This window comes from Taudactylus pleione, unplaced genomic scaffold (assembly GCF_031769625.1).
Source record: "Taudactylus pleione unplaced genomic scaffold, aTauple2 ptg000019l, whole genome shotgun sequence".
In the NCBI taxonomy this organism is placed as follows: Eukaryota; Metazoa; Chordata; class Amphibia; order Anura; family Myobatrachidae; genus Taudactylus; species Taudactylus pleione.
This window is the reverse complement of record NW_028284421.1, coordinates 6,287,574-6,306,366: the sequence shown is the minus strand read 5'-3', so window position 1 is coordinate 6,306,366 and position 18,793 is coordinate 6,287,574. Positions and strand designations below refer to the sequence as shown.

General features: G+C 46.5%; 1 protein-coding gene across 1 annotated transcript in view; it reads right to left on the bottom strand.

The window, feature by feature from the left end:
- Positions 1 to 16,782, bottom strand: part of LOC148540302 (uncharacterized) — a 181,211-nt gene extending 164,429 nt beyond the window's left edge. The window contains exon 1 of the mRNA XM_088443136.1: positions 16,125 to 16,782. Coding sequence (XP_088299262.1) covers positions 16,125 to 16,782 — 658 coding nt within the window. The remainder of the gene's footprint in view (positions 1 to 16,124) is intronic.
- Positions 16,783 to 18,793: the final 2,011 nt, after the last annotated feature.

Here is an 18,793-nt window from a genome sequence, read left to right as displayed (position 1 = left end):
GTGTCCACTCCAAAGTCCTGTGCAGTGTCCCAGTCCTAAAGGGGTGCTGTAGTGTTGTCCAGGGGGTGCTCTGTCCATCAGGGGTGCTCCCCCCAAGTGCTAAAAAAATAATATATTTTCTGTGTTTGTGAATTGTATGCGCAGTAGCCGCACGTGCATCAACAAAGTAGTGCCAAGCGTGCGCCTGTGTCATAAGTAAAGGGCCGGCTGGCTTGACCGTTAAAGGGTGCTGTAACCCCCGAAAGTACACTCCAGTCCAAACCAAAAAAAAATTATTTTCTGTGTTTGTGAATTGTGTGCGCAGTAGCCGCACGTGCATCAACAAAGTAGTGCCAAGCGTGCGCCTGTGTCATAAGTAAAGGGCCGGCTGGCTTGACCGTTAAGGGTGCTGTAACCCCCGAAAGTACACTCCAGTCCAAACCAAAAAAAAAATTATTTTCTGTGTTTGTGAATTGTGTGCGCAGTAGCCGCACGTGCATCAACAAAGTAGTGCCAAGCGTGCGCCTGTGTCCCATAAGTAAAAGGCCGGCTGGCTTGTCCGTTAAAGGGTGCTGTAACCCCCGAAAGTACACTCCAGTCCAAACCAAAAAAAAAATTATTTTCTGTGTTTGTGAATTGTGTGCGCAGTAGCCGCACGTGCATCAACAAAGTAGTGCCAAGCGTGCGCCTGTGTCATAAGTAAAGGGCCGGCTGGCTTGACCGTTAAGGGTGCTGTAACCCCCGAAAGTACACTCCAGTCCAAACCAAAAAAAAAATTATTTTCTGTGTTTGTGAATTGTGTGCGCAGTAGCCGCACGTGCATCAACAAAGTAGTGCCAAGCGTGCGCCTGTGTCATAAGTAAAGGGCCGGCTGGCTTGACCGTTAAAGGGTGCTGTAACCCCCGAAAGTACACTCCAGTCCAAACCAAAAAAAAATTATTTTCTGTGTTTGTGAATTATGTGCGCAGTAGCCGCACGTGCATCAACAAAGTAGTGCCAAGCGTGCGCCTGTGTCATAAGTAAAGGGCCGGCTGGCTTGACCATTAAGGGTGCTGTAACCCCCGAGAGTACACTCCAGTCCAAACCAAAAAAAAAAATATTTTCTGTGTTTGTGAATTGTGTGCGCAGTAGCCGCACGTGCATCAACAAAGTAGTGCCAAGCTTGCGCCTGTGTCATAAGTAAAGGGCCGGCTGGCTTGACCGTTAAAGGGTGCTGTAACCCCCGAAAGTACACTCCAGTCCAAACCCCAAAAAAATTATTTTCTGTGTTTGTGAATTGTGTGCGCAGTAGCCGCACGTGCATCAACAAAGTAGTGCCAAGCGGGCGCCTGTGTCATAAGTAAAGGGCCGGCTGGCTTGACCATTAAGGGTGCTGTAACCCCCGAAAGTACACTCCAGTCCAAACCAAGAAAAAAATTATTTTCTGTGTTTGTGAATTGTGTGCGCAGTAGCCGCACGTGCATCAACAAAGTAGTGCCAAGCGTGCGCCTGTGTCATAAGTAAAGGGCCGGCTGGCTTGACCGTTAAAGGGTGCTGTAACCCCCGAAAGTACACTCCAGTCCAAACCAAAAAAAAATTATTTTCTGTGTCTGTGAATTGTGTGCGCAGTAGCCGCACGTGCATCAACAAAGTAGTGCCAAGCGTGCGCCTGTGTCATAAGTAAAGGGCCGGCTGGCTTGACCGTTAAGGGTGCTGTAACCCCCGAGAGTACACTCCAGTCCAAACCAAAAAAAAAATTATTTTCTGTGTTTGTGAATTGTGTGCGCAGTAGCCGCACGTGCATCAACAAAGTAGTGCCAAGCGTGCGCCTGTGTCATAAGTAAAGGGCCGGCTGGCTTGACCGTTAAAGGGTGCTGTAACCCCCGAAAGTACACTCCAGTCCAAACCAAAAAAAAAATTATTTTCTGTGTTTGTGAATTGTGTGCGCAGTAGCCGCACGTGCTTCAACAAAGTAGTGCCAAGCGTGCGCCTGTGTCATAAGTAAAGGGCCGGCTGGCTTGACCGTTAAAGGGTGCTGTAACCCCCGAAAGTACACTCCAGTCCAAACCAAAAAAAAAATTATTTTCTGTGTTTGTGAATTGTGTGCGCAGTAGCCGCACGTGCATCAACAAAGTAGTGCCAAGCGTGCGCCTGTGTCATAAGTAAAGGGCCGGCTGGCTTGACCGTTATGGGTGCTGTAACCCCCGAGAGTAAACTCCAGTCCAAACCAAAAAAAAAATTATTTTCTGTGTTTGTGAATTGTGTGCGCAGTAGCCGCACGTGCATCAACAAAGTAGTGCCAAGGGTGCGCCTGTGTCATAAGTAAAGGGCCGGCTGGCTTGACCGTTAAAGGGTGCTGTAACCCCCGAAAGTACACTCCAGTCCAAACCAAAAAAAAATTATTTTCTGTGTTTGTGAATTGTGTGCGCAGTAGCCGCACGTGCATCAACAAAGTAGTGCCAAGCGTGCGCCTGTGTCATAAGTAAAGGGCCGGCTGGCTTGACCGTTAAGGGTGCTGTAACCCCCGAGAGTACACTCCAGTCCAAACCAAAAAAAAAATTATTTTCTGTGTTTGTGAATTGTGTGCGCAGTAGCCGCACGTGCATCAACAAAGTAGTGCCAAGCGTGCGCCTGTGTCATAAGTAAAGGGCCGGCTGGCTTGACCGTTAAAGGGTGCTGTAACCCCCGAAAGTACACTCCAGTCCAAACCAAAAAAAAAATTATTTTCTGTGTTTGTGAATTGTGTGCGCAGTAGCCGCACGTGCTTCAACAAAGTAGTGCCAAGCGTGCGCCTGTGTCATAAGTAAAGGGCCGGCTGGCTTGACCGTTAAAGGGTGCTGTAACCCCCGAAAGTACACTCCAGTCCAAACCAAAAAAAAAATTATTTTCTGTGTTTGTGAATTGTGTGCGCAGTAGCCGCACGTGCATCAACAAAGTAGTGCCAAGCGTGCGCCTGTGTCATAAGTAAAGGGCCGGCTGGCTTGACCGTTAAAGGGTGCTGTAACCCCCGAAAGTACACTCCAGTCCAAACCAAAAAAAAATTATTTTCTGTGTTTGTGAATTGTGTGCGCAGTAGCCGCACGTGCATCAACAAAGTAGTGCCAAGCGTGCGCCTGTGTCATAAGTAAAGGGCTGGCTGGCTTGACCGTTAAGGGTGCTGTAACCCCCGAAAGTACACTCCAGTCCAAACCAAAAAAAAAATTATTTTCTGTGTTTGTGAATTGTGTGCGCAGTAGCCGCACGTGCATCAACAAAGTAGTGCCAAGCGTGCGCCTGTGTCATAAGTAAAGGGCCGGCTGGCTTGACCATTAAGGGTGCTGTAACCCCCGAAAGTACACTCCAGTCCAAACCAAAAAAAAAATTATTTTCTGTGTTTAGCCGCACGTATATATCAAATCGATATAACATAAATGGAGGACCAAACTTTCTCCGATAAAAATAAAATAGAGAAAGATCAAGAACCACTTCCTCCTAGTGCTGAAGCTGCTGCCACTAGTCATGACATAGACGATAACATGCCATCAACGTCGTCTGCCAAGGCCGATGCCCAATGTCATAGTAGAGGGCACATACAATCCCAAATGGCAAAGTTCAGGAAAATGACCTTGAAAAAGACATTTAAATCAGCTGAAGAGAAACGTAAACTTGCCAATATGCCATTTACGACACGGAGTGGCAAGGAATGGCTAAGGTCGATCCCTAGTATGTTCATGACTAGTGGTTCAGCTTCACATGACGATGGAAGCCCTCCTCCCACTAAAAAAATCAAAAGAATTAAGCTGGCAAAAGCACAGCGAAGAACTGTGCTTTCTAAGAAGATATCACAAATCCCCAAGGAGAGTCCAAGTGTGGTGGTGGTTGCGATGCCTGACCTTCCCAGCACTGGACGGGAAGAGGTGGCTCTTTCCACCATTTGCACGCCCCCTGCAAGTGCTGAAAGGAGCACCCACAGTCCACTTGCTGATATGCAAATTGAAGATGTCACTGTTGAAGTACAACAGGATGAGGATACTGGTGTAGCTGGCGCTGAGGAGGAAGTTGGCGAGGAGGATTCTGATGGTGATGTGGTTTGTTTAAATCAGGCTCCGGGGGAGACAGTTGTTGTCCGTGGGATGAAAAAGCCCATCACGGTCATGCCTGGGCAGAAGACCAAACATTCCACCTCTTTGGTCTGGCAATATTTCTATCCAAATCCGGACAACAACTGTCTTGCCATATGTACCATATGTAAAGGTGAAATAAGTAGGGGTAGGGACGTCAACCACCTAGGAACATCCTCCCTTATACGGCACCTGCAGCGCGTTCATAAAAAGTTACTGTCAAGTTCAGAAACTTTGGCTAAGACCGTAAGCAGTCCAGGGACACCTAAATCCCGTTGTCCTGTTGTATCCAAGCGCCTGCAAACCACACCGTCAACTCCCTCCTCGTCAATTTCCTCCTTAGTCAGGATCGGAAGTAGTCCTGCAGGCCATGTCACTGGCATGACTGACTCTCCTATCCGGGATTCCTCTGGAGGATCCTGCATTGCTACGCCTACTGCTGCCGCTGCTGCTGTTGCTGCTGCTGGGAGTCGTTCATCATCCCAGAGAGGAAGTAGGAACACCACTACTTTTACTAAACAATTGACCCTCCAACAGTCCTTAGCGAGGAGGATGAAGTACGACAGCAGTCATCCTGAAGCAAAACGTATAACTGAGGCCTTGACTGCTATGTTGGTGTTAGACGTGCGTCCGGTATCCGCCATTAGTGCAGTGGGATTTAGACAATTGATGGAGGTAGTGTGTCCCCGGTTCCAAATCCCGTCTAGATTCCACTTCACTAGGCAGGCGATACCGAGACTGTACAGAAACGTCAGAAAAAGTGTCCTCAGTGTCCTGAAAAATGCCGTTGTACACAATGTCCACTTAACCACGGACATGTGGACAAGTGGAACAGGGCAGACTAAGGACTATATGACTGTGACAGCCCACTGGGTAGATGTATCACCTTACGCAGCAACAGCAGCAGCGTCACCAGTAGCAGCATCTCAGAAACGCCAGCTCGTTACAAGGCAGGCTACGCTGTGTATCACCGGTTTCAGTAAGAGGCACACCGCCGACAACCTCTTAGAGAAACTGAGGGAAATCATCGCCCAGTGGCTTACCCCACTTAGACTCTCCTGGGGATTTGTGATATCTGACAACGCCACCAATATTGTGCGGGCATTACATCTGGGCAAATTCCAGCACGTCCCATGTTTTGCTCACACAATAAACTTGGTGGTGCAGAATTTTCTGAAAAGCGACAGGGGCGTGCAGGAGACGCTTTGGGTGGCCCGAAAAATTTCTGGCCACTTTCGCCATTCAGCGACTGCGTGCCGAAGACTGGAGCGCCAGCAAACACTCTTGAACCTGCCCCGCCATCACCTGAAGCAAGAGGTTGTGACGCGGTGGAACTCAACCCTCTATATGCTTCAGAGGATGGAGGAGCAGCAAAAGGCCATACAAGCCTATACATCCACCTATGACATAGGCAAAGGAGGGGGTATGCACCTGACTCAAGCGCAGTGGAGAATGATTTCTGTGTTGTGCAAGGTTCTCCAGCCCTTCGAACTTGCCACACGTGAAGTCAGTTCAGACACAGCCAGCTTGAGTCAGGTCATTCCCCTCATCAGGCTTTTGCAGAAGCAGCTGGAGAAAGTGAAGGAGGAGCTAAGACGGAGCGATTCCACTCGGCATGTGGGACTTGTGGATGAAGCCCTTCATTCGCTTTGCCAGGATTCCAGGGTGGTCAATCTGTTGAAATCAGACCACTACATTTTGGCCACCGTGCTTGATCCTAGGTTTAAAGCCTATGTGGTGTCTCTCTTTCCGGCCGACACAAGCCTGCAGAGGTGCAAAGACCTGCTGGTGAACACACTGTCAGCTGAAGCGGAACGTGACACGTCAACGGCTCCTTCTTCATTTTCTCCCGCAACTGGGGCTGCCAGGAAAAAACTTAGGTATCCTAAGCAACCCGCTGGCGGTGATGCAGGGCAGGCAGGACCAAGTTTGGACATCTGGTCCGGACTGAAGGACCTGGCAACAATTTCTGACATGTCTACTGTCACTGCATATGATACTGTCACCATTGACAGAATGGTGGAGGATTACATCGGTGACAGCATCCAAGTAGGCATGTCAGACAGTCCATACCTGTACTGGCAGGAAAAAGAGGCAATTTGGAGGCCCCTGTACAAGCTGGCTCTATTTTACCTGAGTTGCCCCCCCTCCAGTGTGTACTCCGAAAGAGTGTTTAGTGCAGCCGGGAACCTTGTCAGCGAAAGGCGTAGGAGGTTGCTTCCACAGAATATGGAGAAGATGATGTTCATCAAAATGAATTATCAGCTCTTCCAGGGAGACCAGCCTCCAGAAGGTACAGAGGGACCTGTGGTGGTGGATTCAAGTGGGGACGAGTTAATACTTTGTGAGGATGAGGATGTACACACTGAAGAGGGTGAGGAATCGGTGGATGAGGAGGATGAGGATGACATCTTGCCTCCGTAGAGCCAGTTTGTGCAGGGACACATTAATTGCCAGCTTGTTTTGTGGGGGCCCAAACGAACCAATCATTTCAGCCACAGTTGTGTGGCAGACCCTGGCGCTGAAATGATTGATTTGTTAAAGTGTGCATGTCCTGTTTATACAACATAAGGGTGGGTGGGAGGGCCCAAGGACAATTCCATCTTGCACTTCTTTTTTTTCTTTGCATTATGTACAGTTTGGGGCCTAGTTTTTCTAACTGCCATCCTGTCTGCCACTGCAGTGTCACTCCTAGATGGGTCACGTGTTTGTGCCGCCCACTCGTGTCGCTTAGCATAGTCATCCAGCTTCCTCGGTGCAACCTTTTGGACATGAAAACACTATTGTGAGGTGTGAGGTGTTCAGAATAGACTGGAAATGAGTGGAAATTAAGGTTATTGAGGTTAATAATAGCATAGGAGCAGAGAAACCAACAAATTCTGTGATTTTAGCTGTTTTTATGCTTTTTAAAAAAAAAATACAGATCCAAAACACAAAACCCAGAACCCAAAACACGGAAGGGTGGTTTTGGCAAAACCAATCCAGATCCAAAACACGAAGAAAGATCCAGATCCAAAACCAAAACACAAAACACGAAAAGTGGCCGGTGCACACCCCTAGTATTAATTAGGGGTGTGCACCGGCCACTTTTCGTGTTTTGTGTTTTGGTTTTGGATCTGGATCTTTCTTCGTGTTTTGGATCTGGATTGGTTTTGCCAAAACCACCCTTCCGTGTTTTGGGTTCTGGGTTTTGTGTTTTGGATCTGTATTTTTTTTTTAAAAAGCATAAAAACAGCTAAAATCACAGAATTTGTTGGTTTCTCTGCTCCTATGCTATTATTAACCTCAATAACCTTAATTTCCACTCATTTCCAGTCTATTCTGAACACCTCACACCTCACAATAGTGTTTTCATGTCCAAAAGGTTGCACCGAGGTAGCTGGATGACTATGCTAAGCGACACGAGTGGGCGGCACAAACACGTGACCCATCTAGGAGTGACACTGCAGTGGCAGACAGGATGGCAGTTAGAAAAACTAGGCCCCAAACTGTACATAATGCAAAGAAAAAAAAGAAGTGCAAGATGGAATTGTCCTTGGGCCCTCCCACCCACCCTTATGTTGTATAAACAGGACATGCACACTTTAACAAATCAATCATTTCAGCGCCAGGGTCTGCCACACAACTGTGGCTGAAATGATTGGTTCGTTTGGGCCCCCACAAAACAAGCTGGCAATTAATGTGTCCCTGCACAAACTGGCTCTACGGAGGCAAGATGTCATCCTCATCCTCCTCATCCACCGATTCCTCACCCTCTTCAGTGTGTACATCCTCATCCTCACAGAGTATTAATTCGTCCCTGCTGGAACCACAGGTCCCTCTGTACGTTCTGGAGGCTGGTCTCCCTGGAAGAGTTGATAATTCATTTTATGAACATCATCTTCTCCACATTTTGTGGAAGCAACCTCCTACGCCTTTCGCTGACAAGGTTCCCGGCTGCACTAAACACTCTTTCGGAGTACACACTGGAGGGGGGGCAACTCAGGTAAAATAGAGCCAGTTTGTACAGGGACCTCCAAATTGCTTCTTTTTCCTGCCAGTACAGGTACGGACTGTCTGACATGCCTACTTGGATGCTGTCACCGATGTAATCCTTTAACAGACAGACGCACGCTTGTCGCTGCTGCTTTGAGGATTCAAGTGCGGCTACAGCCCACACAATTCACAAAGACAGAAAAAAAAAAGAATATTTTTATTGTTTGTGGAGCACACTTTGAGGGTTACACCACCCTTTAACAGACAGACGCACGCTTGTCGCTGCTGCTTTGAGGATGCAAGTGCGGCTACAGCCCACACAATTCACAAAGACAGAAAAAAGAAGAAGAATATTTTAATTGTTTGTGTAGAACACTTTGAGGTGTCACCACCCTTTAACAGACAGACGCACGCTTGTCGCTGCTGCTTTAAGGATGCAGGTGCGGCTACAGCCCACACATTTCACAAAGACCGAAAAAAAAAGAACAATATTTTAATTGTTTGTGTAGAACACTTTGAGGTGTCACCACCCTTTAACAGACAGACGCACGCTTGTCGCTGCTGCTTTAAGGATGCAGGTGCGGCTACAGCCCACACAATTCACATAGACAGAAAAAAAAGAACAATATTTTAATTGTTTCTGTAGCACACTTTGAGGGTGTCACCACCCTTTAACAGACAGACGCACGCTTGTCGCTGCTGCTTTGAGGATGCAAGTGTGGCTACATCGCACACAAGTCACAAACACATTAAAAAAATAGTTTTTTATTTTTTGGAACACTTTGAGAGTTACACCACCCTTTAACAGACAGACGCACGCTTGTCGCTGCTGCTTTAAGGATGCAGGTGCGGCTACAGCCCACACATTTCACAAAGACCGAAAAAAAAAGAACAATTTTTTAAATGTTTGTGTAGAACACTTTGAGGTGTCACCACCCTTTAACAGACAGACGCACGCTTGTCGCTGCTGCTTTAAGGATGCAGGTGCGGCTACAGCCCACACAATTCACATAGACAGTAAAAAAAAGAACAATATTTTAATTGTTTCTGTAGCACACTTTGAGGGTGTAACCACCCTTTAACAGACAGACGCACGCTTGTCGCTGCTGCTTTGAGGATGCAAGTGTGGCTACATCGCACACAAGTCACAAACACATTAAAAAAATAGTCTTTTATTTTTTGGAACACTTTGAGAGTTACACCACCCTTTAACAGACAGACGCACGCTTGTCGCTGCTGCTTTAAGGATGCAGGTGCGGCTACAGCCCACACATTTCACAAAGACCGAAAAAAAAAGAACAATATTTTAATTGTTTGTGTAGAACACTTTGAGGGTGTCACCACCCTTTAACAGACAGACGCACGCTTGTCGCTGCTGCTTTAAGGATGCAGGTGCGGCTACAGCCCACACAATTCACATAGACAGAAAAAAGAAGAAGAATATTTTTATTGTTTGTGTAGCACACTTTGAGGGTGTCACCACCCTTTAACAGACAGACGCACGCTTGTCGCTGCTGCTTTAAGGATGTAGGTGCGGCTACAGCCCACACATTTCACAAAGACCGAAAAAAAAAGAACAATATTTTAATTGTTTGTGTAGAACACTTTGAGGGTGTCACCACCCTTTAACAGACAGACGCACGCTTGTCGCTGCTGCTTTAAGGATGCAGGTGCGGCTACAGCCCACACATTTCACAAAGACCAAAAAAAAAAGAACAATATTTTAATTGTTTGTGTAGCACACTTTGAGGGTGTCACCACCCTTTAACAGACAGACGCACGCTTGTCGCTGCTGCTTTAAGGATGCAGGTGCGGCTACAGCCCACACAATTCACAAAGACAGAAAAAAGAACAATATTTTAATTGTTTGTGTAGCACACTTTGAGGGTGTCACCACCCTTTAACAGACAGACGCACGCTTGTCGCTGCTGCTTTAAGGATGCAGGTGCGGCTACAGCCCACACAATTCACAAAGACAGAAAAAAGAACAATATTTTAATTGTTTGTGTAGCACACTTTGAGGGTGTCACCACCCTTTAACAGACAGACGCACGCTTGTCGCTGCTGCTTTAAGGATGCAGGTGCGGCTACAGCCCACACAATTCACAAAGACAGAAAAAAAAAGAACAATATTTTAATTGTTTGTGTAGCACACTTTGAGGGTGTCACCACCCTTTAACAGACAGACGCACGCTTGTCGCTGCTGCTTTGAGGATGCAGGTGGAATCTAGACGGGATTTGGAACCGAGGACACACTACCTCCATCAATTGTCTAAATCCCACTGCACTAATGTCGGATACCGGACGCACGTCTAACACCAACATAGCAGTCAAGGCCTCAGTTATACGTTTTGCTTCAGGATGACTGCTGTCGTACTTCATCCTCATCGCTAGGGACTGTTGGAGGGTCAATTGTTTAGTAAAAGTAGTGATGTTCCTACTTCCTCTCTGGGATGATGAACAACTCCCAGCAGCAGCAACAGCACTAGGAGGAAGAGGTTCTTGATCTTTCCCTATTTTATTTTTATCGGAGAAAGTTTGGTCCTCCATTTATGTTATATTGATATATATACGTGCGGCTAAAGCGCACACAAACACAGAAAATATTATTTTATTTTTGCTGGAGAGTAGTGCACTTTGTGGGTTACACCACCCTTTAAGAAATGAGCCAGCAAGCTCTTTACTTATGGGACACAGGCGCACGCTTGCCGCTGCTCCTTTGTTGATGCACGTGCAGCCACAGTGCACACAATTCACAAACACAGAAAATATTTTTTTTTTTGGTTTGGACTGGAGTGTACTTTCGGGGGTTACAGCACCCTTAACGGTCAAGCCAGCCGGCCCTTTACTTATGACACAGGCGCACGCTTGGCACTACTTTGTTGATGCACGTGCGGCTACTGCGCACACAATTCACAAACAAAGAAAATAATTTTTTTTTATGTTTGGACTGGAGTGTACTTTCGGGGGTTACAGCACCCTTAACGGTCAAGCCAGCCGGCCCTTTACTTATGACACAGGCGCAAGCTTGGCACTACTTTGTTGATGCACGTGCGGCTACTGCGCACACAGGCCCTCATTCAGAGCCGTACGCTATTTGCGGTCGTTCGTTTAAAAACAAGGGGTGGCTATTCAAATGATCCGTACGCACATTGCAGTCTGTTCACACCTCTAAGTCTGAACGAGCGAGCAAAACATACGCTCGTTTATTTGTTAAAAACGCCCCCTGGCCGCACGCATCCTACGTCATGTCCGCTATTTATTAGATTAATCGAGTACATCGACCAGCGTATGAATTGCTCGCTATTCTTGTGGTTGGTGTTTGCTACCACAAATTTGCGTGCAGTTCGGGCTATAAAATAACCCAGTGACGTGGTCAATGACGCTGCTGTTTTAAATATACACACCCATAAAACGCCCGTTTTGACCTTTAAGCACGCCTGCGTTCGGATCTCCACTCCCCATTTTCAAGCACCTTCCCCTGTTACCACCCACATACGCCTCATTCTGTCACTCAAAATAGCAGGCACTCGCTATATAGCGTACAAAGGATTTTCGGCCGCACTGACTGGTTCGCGCATGCGTACTAAAAAGCGTACGCATGCGCAGATGTGCAAACATCGCTCGGAACGAGCGTACTGTTGTTAACGTGCGGCTCTGAATGAGGGCCACAATTCACAAACACAGAAAATAATTATTTTTTGGTTTGGACTGGAGTGTACTTTCGGGGGTTACAGCACCCTTTAACGGTCAAGCCAGCCGGCCCTTTACTTATGACACAGGCGCACGCTTGGCACTACTTTGTTGATGCACGTGCGGCTACTGCGCACACAATTCACAAACACAGAAAATAATTTTTTTTTAGGTTTGGACTGGAGTGTACTTTCGGGGGTTACAGCACCCTTAACGGTCAAGCCAGCCGGCCCTTTACTTATGACACAGGCGCACGCTTGGCACTACTTTGTTGATGCACGTGCGGCTACTGCGCACACAATTCACAAACACAGAAAATAATTTTTTTTTTGGTTTGGACTGGAGTGTACTTTCGGGGGTTACAGCACCCTTAACGGTCAAGCCAGCCGGCCCTTTACTTATGACACAGGCGCACGCTTGGCACTACTTTGTTGATGCACGTGCGGCTACTGCGCACACAATTCACAAACACAGAAAATAATTTTTTTTTTGGTTTGGACTGGAGCGTACTTTCGGGGGTTACAGCACCCTTAACGGTCAAGCCAGCCGGCCCTTTACTTATGACACAGGCGCACGTTTGGCACTACTTTGTTGATGCACGTGCGGCTACTGCGCACACAATTCACAAACACAGAAAATAATTTTTTTTTTGGTTTGGACTGGAGTGTACTTTGGGGGTTACAGCACCCTTTAACGGTCAAGCCAGCCGGCCCTTTACTTATGACACAGGCGCACGCTTGGCACTACTTTGTTGATGCACGTGCGGCTACTGCGCACACAATTCACAAACACAGAAAATAATTTTTTTTTTGGTTTGGACTGGAGTGTACTTTCGGGGGTTACAGCACCCTTAACGGTCAAGCCAGCCGGCCCTTTACTTATGACACAGGCGCACGCTTGGCACTACTTTGTTGATGCACGTGCGGCTACTGCGCACACAATTCACAAACACAGAAAATAATTTTTTTTTTGGTTTGGACTGGAGTGTACTTTCGGGGGTTACAGCACCCTTAACGGTCAAGCCAGCCGGCCCTTTACTTATGACACAGGCGCACGCTTGGCACTACTTTGTTGATGCATGTGCGGCTACTGCGCACACAATTCACAAACACAGAAAATAATTTTTTTTTTGGTTTGGACTGGAGTGTACTTTCGGGGGTTACAGCACCCTTAACGGTCAAGCCAGCCGGCCCTTTACTTATGACACAGGCGCACGCTTGGCACTACTTTGTTGATGCACGTGCGGCTACTGCGCACACAATTCACAAACACAGAAAATAATTTTTTTTGGGTTTGGACTGGAGTGTACTTTCGGGGGTTACAGCACCCTTTAACGGTCAAGCCAGCCGTCCCTTTACTTATGACACAGGCGCACGCTTGGCACTACTTTGTTGATGCACGTGCGGCTACTGCGCACACAATTCACAAACACAGAAAATATATTATTTTTTTAGCACTTGGGGGGAGCACCCCTGATGGACAGAGCACCCCCTGGACAACACTACAGCACTCCTTTAGGACTGGGACACTGCACAGGACTTTGGAGTGGACACAGCCCCTATGGAGAACTGACTGCACAACACAGTCCAGCCAGCCCCTATGGACTTTGAAGTAGTGGACACAGCCCCTATTAACAACAGCAGCACAGCACAACACAGCCAGCCCCTATGGACTTTGAAGTAGTGGACAACAGCAGCACTACACTACACTACACTACACAGCCCTAACTCCCACCCTCCCTCTTCACTGTCCACAGCCGAGTGAGAAAATGGCGCCGACGCGGGTACCTTATATAGGATCCAAAACCCGCGAGACTCGGAAGGCGGGATGATGACGTTTTGCCTCGATTTCAGATCCGAGTCAGGCGGGAAAAGTCGAGCCTGACTCGGATCGGACTCGGATCGGGGGGGCTCGGGGGGGTTCGGATTTCAGAAATCCGAACCCGCTCACCCCTAGTATTAATGCCTGATCAACCATTAGGCTGATCAAGCTGCAGCCTAGGCCACCAGGACTTGGGACCAGTGTCTCATTTAACGAGCTTGTTAGTAATCCAGCTGTCCCGAGGCAGTGTTGAGATTAAAGCATTTAGAGTGACTACTAGATGGCTGTGGTGATATGACCATGTAATTTTCATCTAAAACCTTTACTTCATGTATATTGTGCTACAGCGCCATCTGGGTAGCCTGAAAACAGCTGCATGTGATTATATTTAGTCTTCCTCGCATTCTGCAAAAGTCAAAGTCTCCTTTACAAACATCAGTAGATGATTAGGTGCCAAGCTCATACATGCCAGTTGAATAAGCATTGTTACCTGCATAAGCGCAGTATAAATGGCAATTTCCTGAGCATACAGTATGCACTATGCTCTGTGTTTAGTGTTTAGCAACATTAAAAAGGGAACTACAAGTGTGTTATACTAGGGTGCCCAGAACCCTTAATCAGGCCTTCGAAGGTTTGATGCATCTTCCCCTATATCTACCAAACATGGTATGATTGTCCACACATATGCATATGAAACATAAAGGTGTAATACTGATTCATTGGGGAGATTATACCAGGGGTCTTCAACCCGTGGGCCACGGGTGACCCGCGGAGCTCTGTCGGGTGGCCCACCAACCAGGGGGAGCTGTTCCCCGCTGCCAGCCAACAGGCTCCATTTGCTGGGCACCCGCTGAGATTTTGTTACCATCGGGTGCCTGGCTCCCTGCCTGCACCGCACCGCCAGCCGGAGGCTGGAGCTCACTCCTGAGCTCCGGCTTCTGGCTCCCGCAGTGTGTGCAGTGCCCTATGGGAGAGAAGTAATGACATCTCTCCCATAGTTCAGACAGAAGAGCAGCAGACGCGGGACTGTGGTTTAAGGTAAGTAGTGTATTTTTTTTTGTAAGCGGCTTCACTACTGGGGGCATTACTATTAGGGACACTACTACTAGGGGGCACTGAACTAAGGGGTACTACCACTACTGGGGGCACTACATAAGAGGCATTACCACTGTGGACACTGCAACAGGGGCACTGCACACATTCCTGCACTGCCGACACTGCTGGCACCCCCGCACTGAGAACACTGCCGGCACTCCTGCACAGCCAGCACCGCCAGCACCTCTGCACTGAGGACCCCATGGCACCCCTGCTCTGCCAACATCACTGGCACTTCTGCACTCAGAACACTGCCGGCACTCCTACACTGCCAATACTACTGGCACTCCCGCACTTCAGCCACCCCCGCACTGAGGACATGCACTGAGGACACTGCCACCACCTCTGAACTGCCAATACCGCCAGCACTCCTGCACATGGCCGACACCACAGGCACCTCCACACTGAGGACAATGCCGGCACCCTCTGTCACAGTAAGTGCACCATTGGTGTATTCAACCTGCACTGTATCGCCGACCCACACTGTATCCGACCCACACTATATACAACCCACACTATATCCAGCCCACACTGTATCCAGCCAACACTGTATCCAGCCCACACTGTATCCTGCACTGTATGTGACCAGGACTGTATGCAACCCGTATTGTATCTGACCCATGATGTATCCGACCCGCACTGTATCCAACTCACACAATATCCGGCACTGTATCCAACCCACAGGTACGGAACGCTATTTTTATGGTTGGGGAGATTGTGGGGAACTGCTCAACAAATAGGCTGATTGATCACATTACTAATTTGTAAAACATTTGTAAACAGAAATAACTGCTGTGTATTTGTGCCGCTGCTCTGTTTTTTAGTTTATCCAGCCTTTGGCTTATATTGGTGAACAATATTGTGAGCTGTGAGGTGGTCAAAATTGAGTGGAAATTACTGGAAATTAATGTTATTGAGCTTAATAATACTTTAGGAACAAAAAAAAATGCCCAAATTATATTATTTTAGCTTTTTTTGTAAATTCTTGGAAAAAATCGAAAACCAAAACCAGTTACTGCGTTTTGGCAAAACCAAAACCGGATGACGAAATAGAACCAAAACCGGCAAAAATGGCCTGGTGCACATCTCTACTTAAAAGTAAACCAATGCTGTTGTTCCTATTGGTAGGACCATCCCATCAAGACGAATTTATTTAGTGGACAACTTGTGTGTACAGCATATAATGATATTTGTTTTTATTACTTTCTTACGTAATCAATAAATTTGGTAATGTTATAAATAAACTATCAAGTACAGGTGAATAATGAGGTTTGTGCAGTTGTAATCATTGTATGTCCACCTACTGTACTATAACTACACCTCTTGCTGGGTCAGAGACTGGGCTACTCGCACTTTCTTTTTTATTTAATAACTTAACTATGCCACACCAGAACAAAAATACCAACAAAAAATATAGTTATTAGTGTAAAAAAAATTGTGGCTACTGATCAAAACATACAATCTTTATTTTCTATCACTTACCCAACAGCTGTTTGTCGGATACACCTTTGAGTGATTCAGCACATGAGTTTAATGTTTGGAGCACTTCAGTTTTGGAGAATGCTTCAGTGCTTATCATGTATTTAGCGGCCTCTCTCATGGCCATAGCAGCATCTTCCAGTTTCTGGCTCTTTAGGTATGAGTGACCTGCAAGTCTAAATGAATGCGCAGCAGAAGAAAGATCGCCAACTGTGACAAAACAGTACCCCAGCTTGATTAGGGCGTCTGCAATACTGTTAATTTCATTATAACTGTATTCATTGATTGCTCTTTCATAAAACTTCAAAGCTTTACCATATTCTTGCATTTCATCATAAGCAGCTGCTATGTTAAAGTATAAATCGCCATCTCTGTCTTCCGTGCCTGTGGTTCTAGATTTAACAAGACACTTTAAGGCTTTTTGGGGTTTGCCAACACAAATATATGCCGCACCTAGGTTGAATAGACATGATTTCTGAATTCTTTCATCCGACAGCTTGCAGGAAAGAATAAAGGCTTTTTTGAATGTTTTTAGGGCTCCATTTATGTCCTCTTTATTTAATAAGTCGCTCCCATCTTTACACAATGACTTTATTTTATCCTGATCAGCATTTCGGCATTTGGTGGATTTTGAAGAGCTTGAAACATTGAAGGCAGCCATTGTGAATTATAAACACCTGCAGGAAGCATGTACAACATTGTCAGAGGTAAAGAACAACACTAAATTATACATAATACAATTGTTTATCCTCTATTACTTTTTTACAGTATCCATTATATATCATATATGTGTGGCTAGCAACAGAAATTGGATAATGTTGAATTTAACATGATAATGACACAATTGTCATATTCCTGATTTTACTCAGAATGTCCTAATCCGTAAACATTATGGATTTGTTAATGTGAGGACATTAGTACAATTTCTTGATTCAGTGTCCTAAATACTTTGGTGCTGGATTAATATCACCTACTATATGACATGAGTTACAGTGTAAGTACTGTGAGTGCTGTAGCTTCTTTCATCCATAACCAACCATAGCTGGGATTTATTTTAAAAGAACATGTGTGAACTGTATATGGATGCACAACAATATTAGTATTATTCCCCATTATGGGCCTGAATCTGAGGTGGGTGAAAAGTAGCCGCAAGGGCAGACAGCTGAGGCAGCCAGATTTACTACTTAATTATAAGTCATATGGATTTGTGAGTATGGTCATCAGGACCAGATGTGCATCTGACACTTGTAGCAAATGCCAGAAGGGCCGATGGCCTTTTGGGCGGGTCAGCTTGCCTGAAGGCCTGGCGGAACAGCACTGCTTCTGCTCAGCCGGCATGTTTAGATGCAGCCTACCGCAGTGATGTGTGTCCATGCCCCCTTTTCCCATGCGAGTGCGCACATAGAATGCCGGGCCTTATCTTGGCCCCAGTCCATCCCTGTTGGTCACTTCTCCCACTGTTATTACATCAACATCTACAACTATCAATACTAGTACAGGCACTTACACCAGCCCCATAATATGTTTAAAAGATCTGCCGAACACAGACATCTGAGTACAGGCACACAACACTCCCACAAGATAGATCTTTTCCATGCGTTCACAAGATAGCCACGTCACTGACATAGAGATCCAGCCATGCACGGAGCTCACCGGCTGCTCTCGTATCCTCCGTAAGGTGCATACTATATTCATGATCTGCAGTTGCTTTTTGTGACGCATGTGCAATCTCCATCCACAGCCAGAGCGGTGTCCAACTCAATATCAGGCCCTATGTTCCCATTCAACCTTTCCATCACATTATGCACATAGCATAGTGTTAGATGGATCACTGCCAGAAGGTTTAATTAGGGATGAGAGGCTTTGAAATATGGGGATCAGAGATGGACGACAGAAAGGCTATGCAAAGTGAGGAGGTGATTCTTAGCTGGTTATGATCACATTAGCCAAAAAGAAGTCTTGTGAAAATGGCCCTAGGTTACTAATACCCCTTTTACACCAGAGCTAAAACCCGGGTTATTGCAGGGTTAACCTGGGTAGCTCCTTGGTGTAAAAGGGGACAGGGTTGGATTCGCAGGTCGAGTGACCCATCAATCCAACCAAGGTAACTTGCAGGGTTTGACACAGGAATGACCCGTGAATCCCTGCAGTGTAAACCGCGCTATCTGGGTCACGGTGATCTGGAGCACACCGCATGCCAGCCAATTGGCCGGCTTCAGTGGCGCTTGGAGATGACGTCATCTCCAAGCATCCACTTACATGCCGGAAGAGCCGGGTCACAGCAGACCCAGGTCCGGTGTGAACAGCGCCAACTCGGGAATATCCTGGGTTTGCGCTGGCTAAATTCCGGGTCTGATCTGGTTTGGAATCCTGTTCCAACCTCCGAGTCAGGCCTGGAATTTAGGTATAAAAGCAGTATTTGATGAAAGAGGATTGTAGACATTGAATGAAGGAATATTTCTTTCCTACACCATTAATATTTTCATACTTCTTTAGTATCTAAATAACATATCATGGAAATGCTTAGTAAATTTAACAAAAACAATAAAGTAAAGGATAACTACCTTCTATGCAAAATAAGAAAACAAAAACACCTACAGCAACAAAAACTACATTTGCTGTCAAGTGTGAAATTTCATGTTATTAAAGCAATAATGAAACTTGTTATTGTT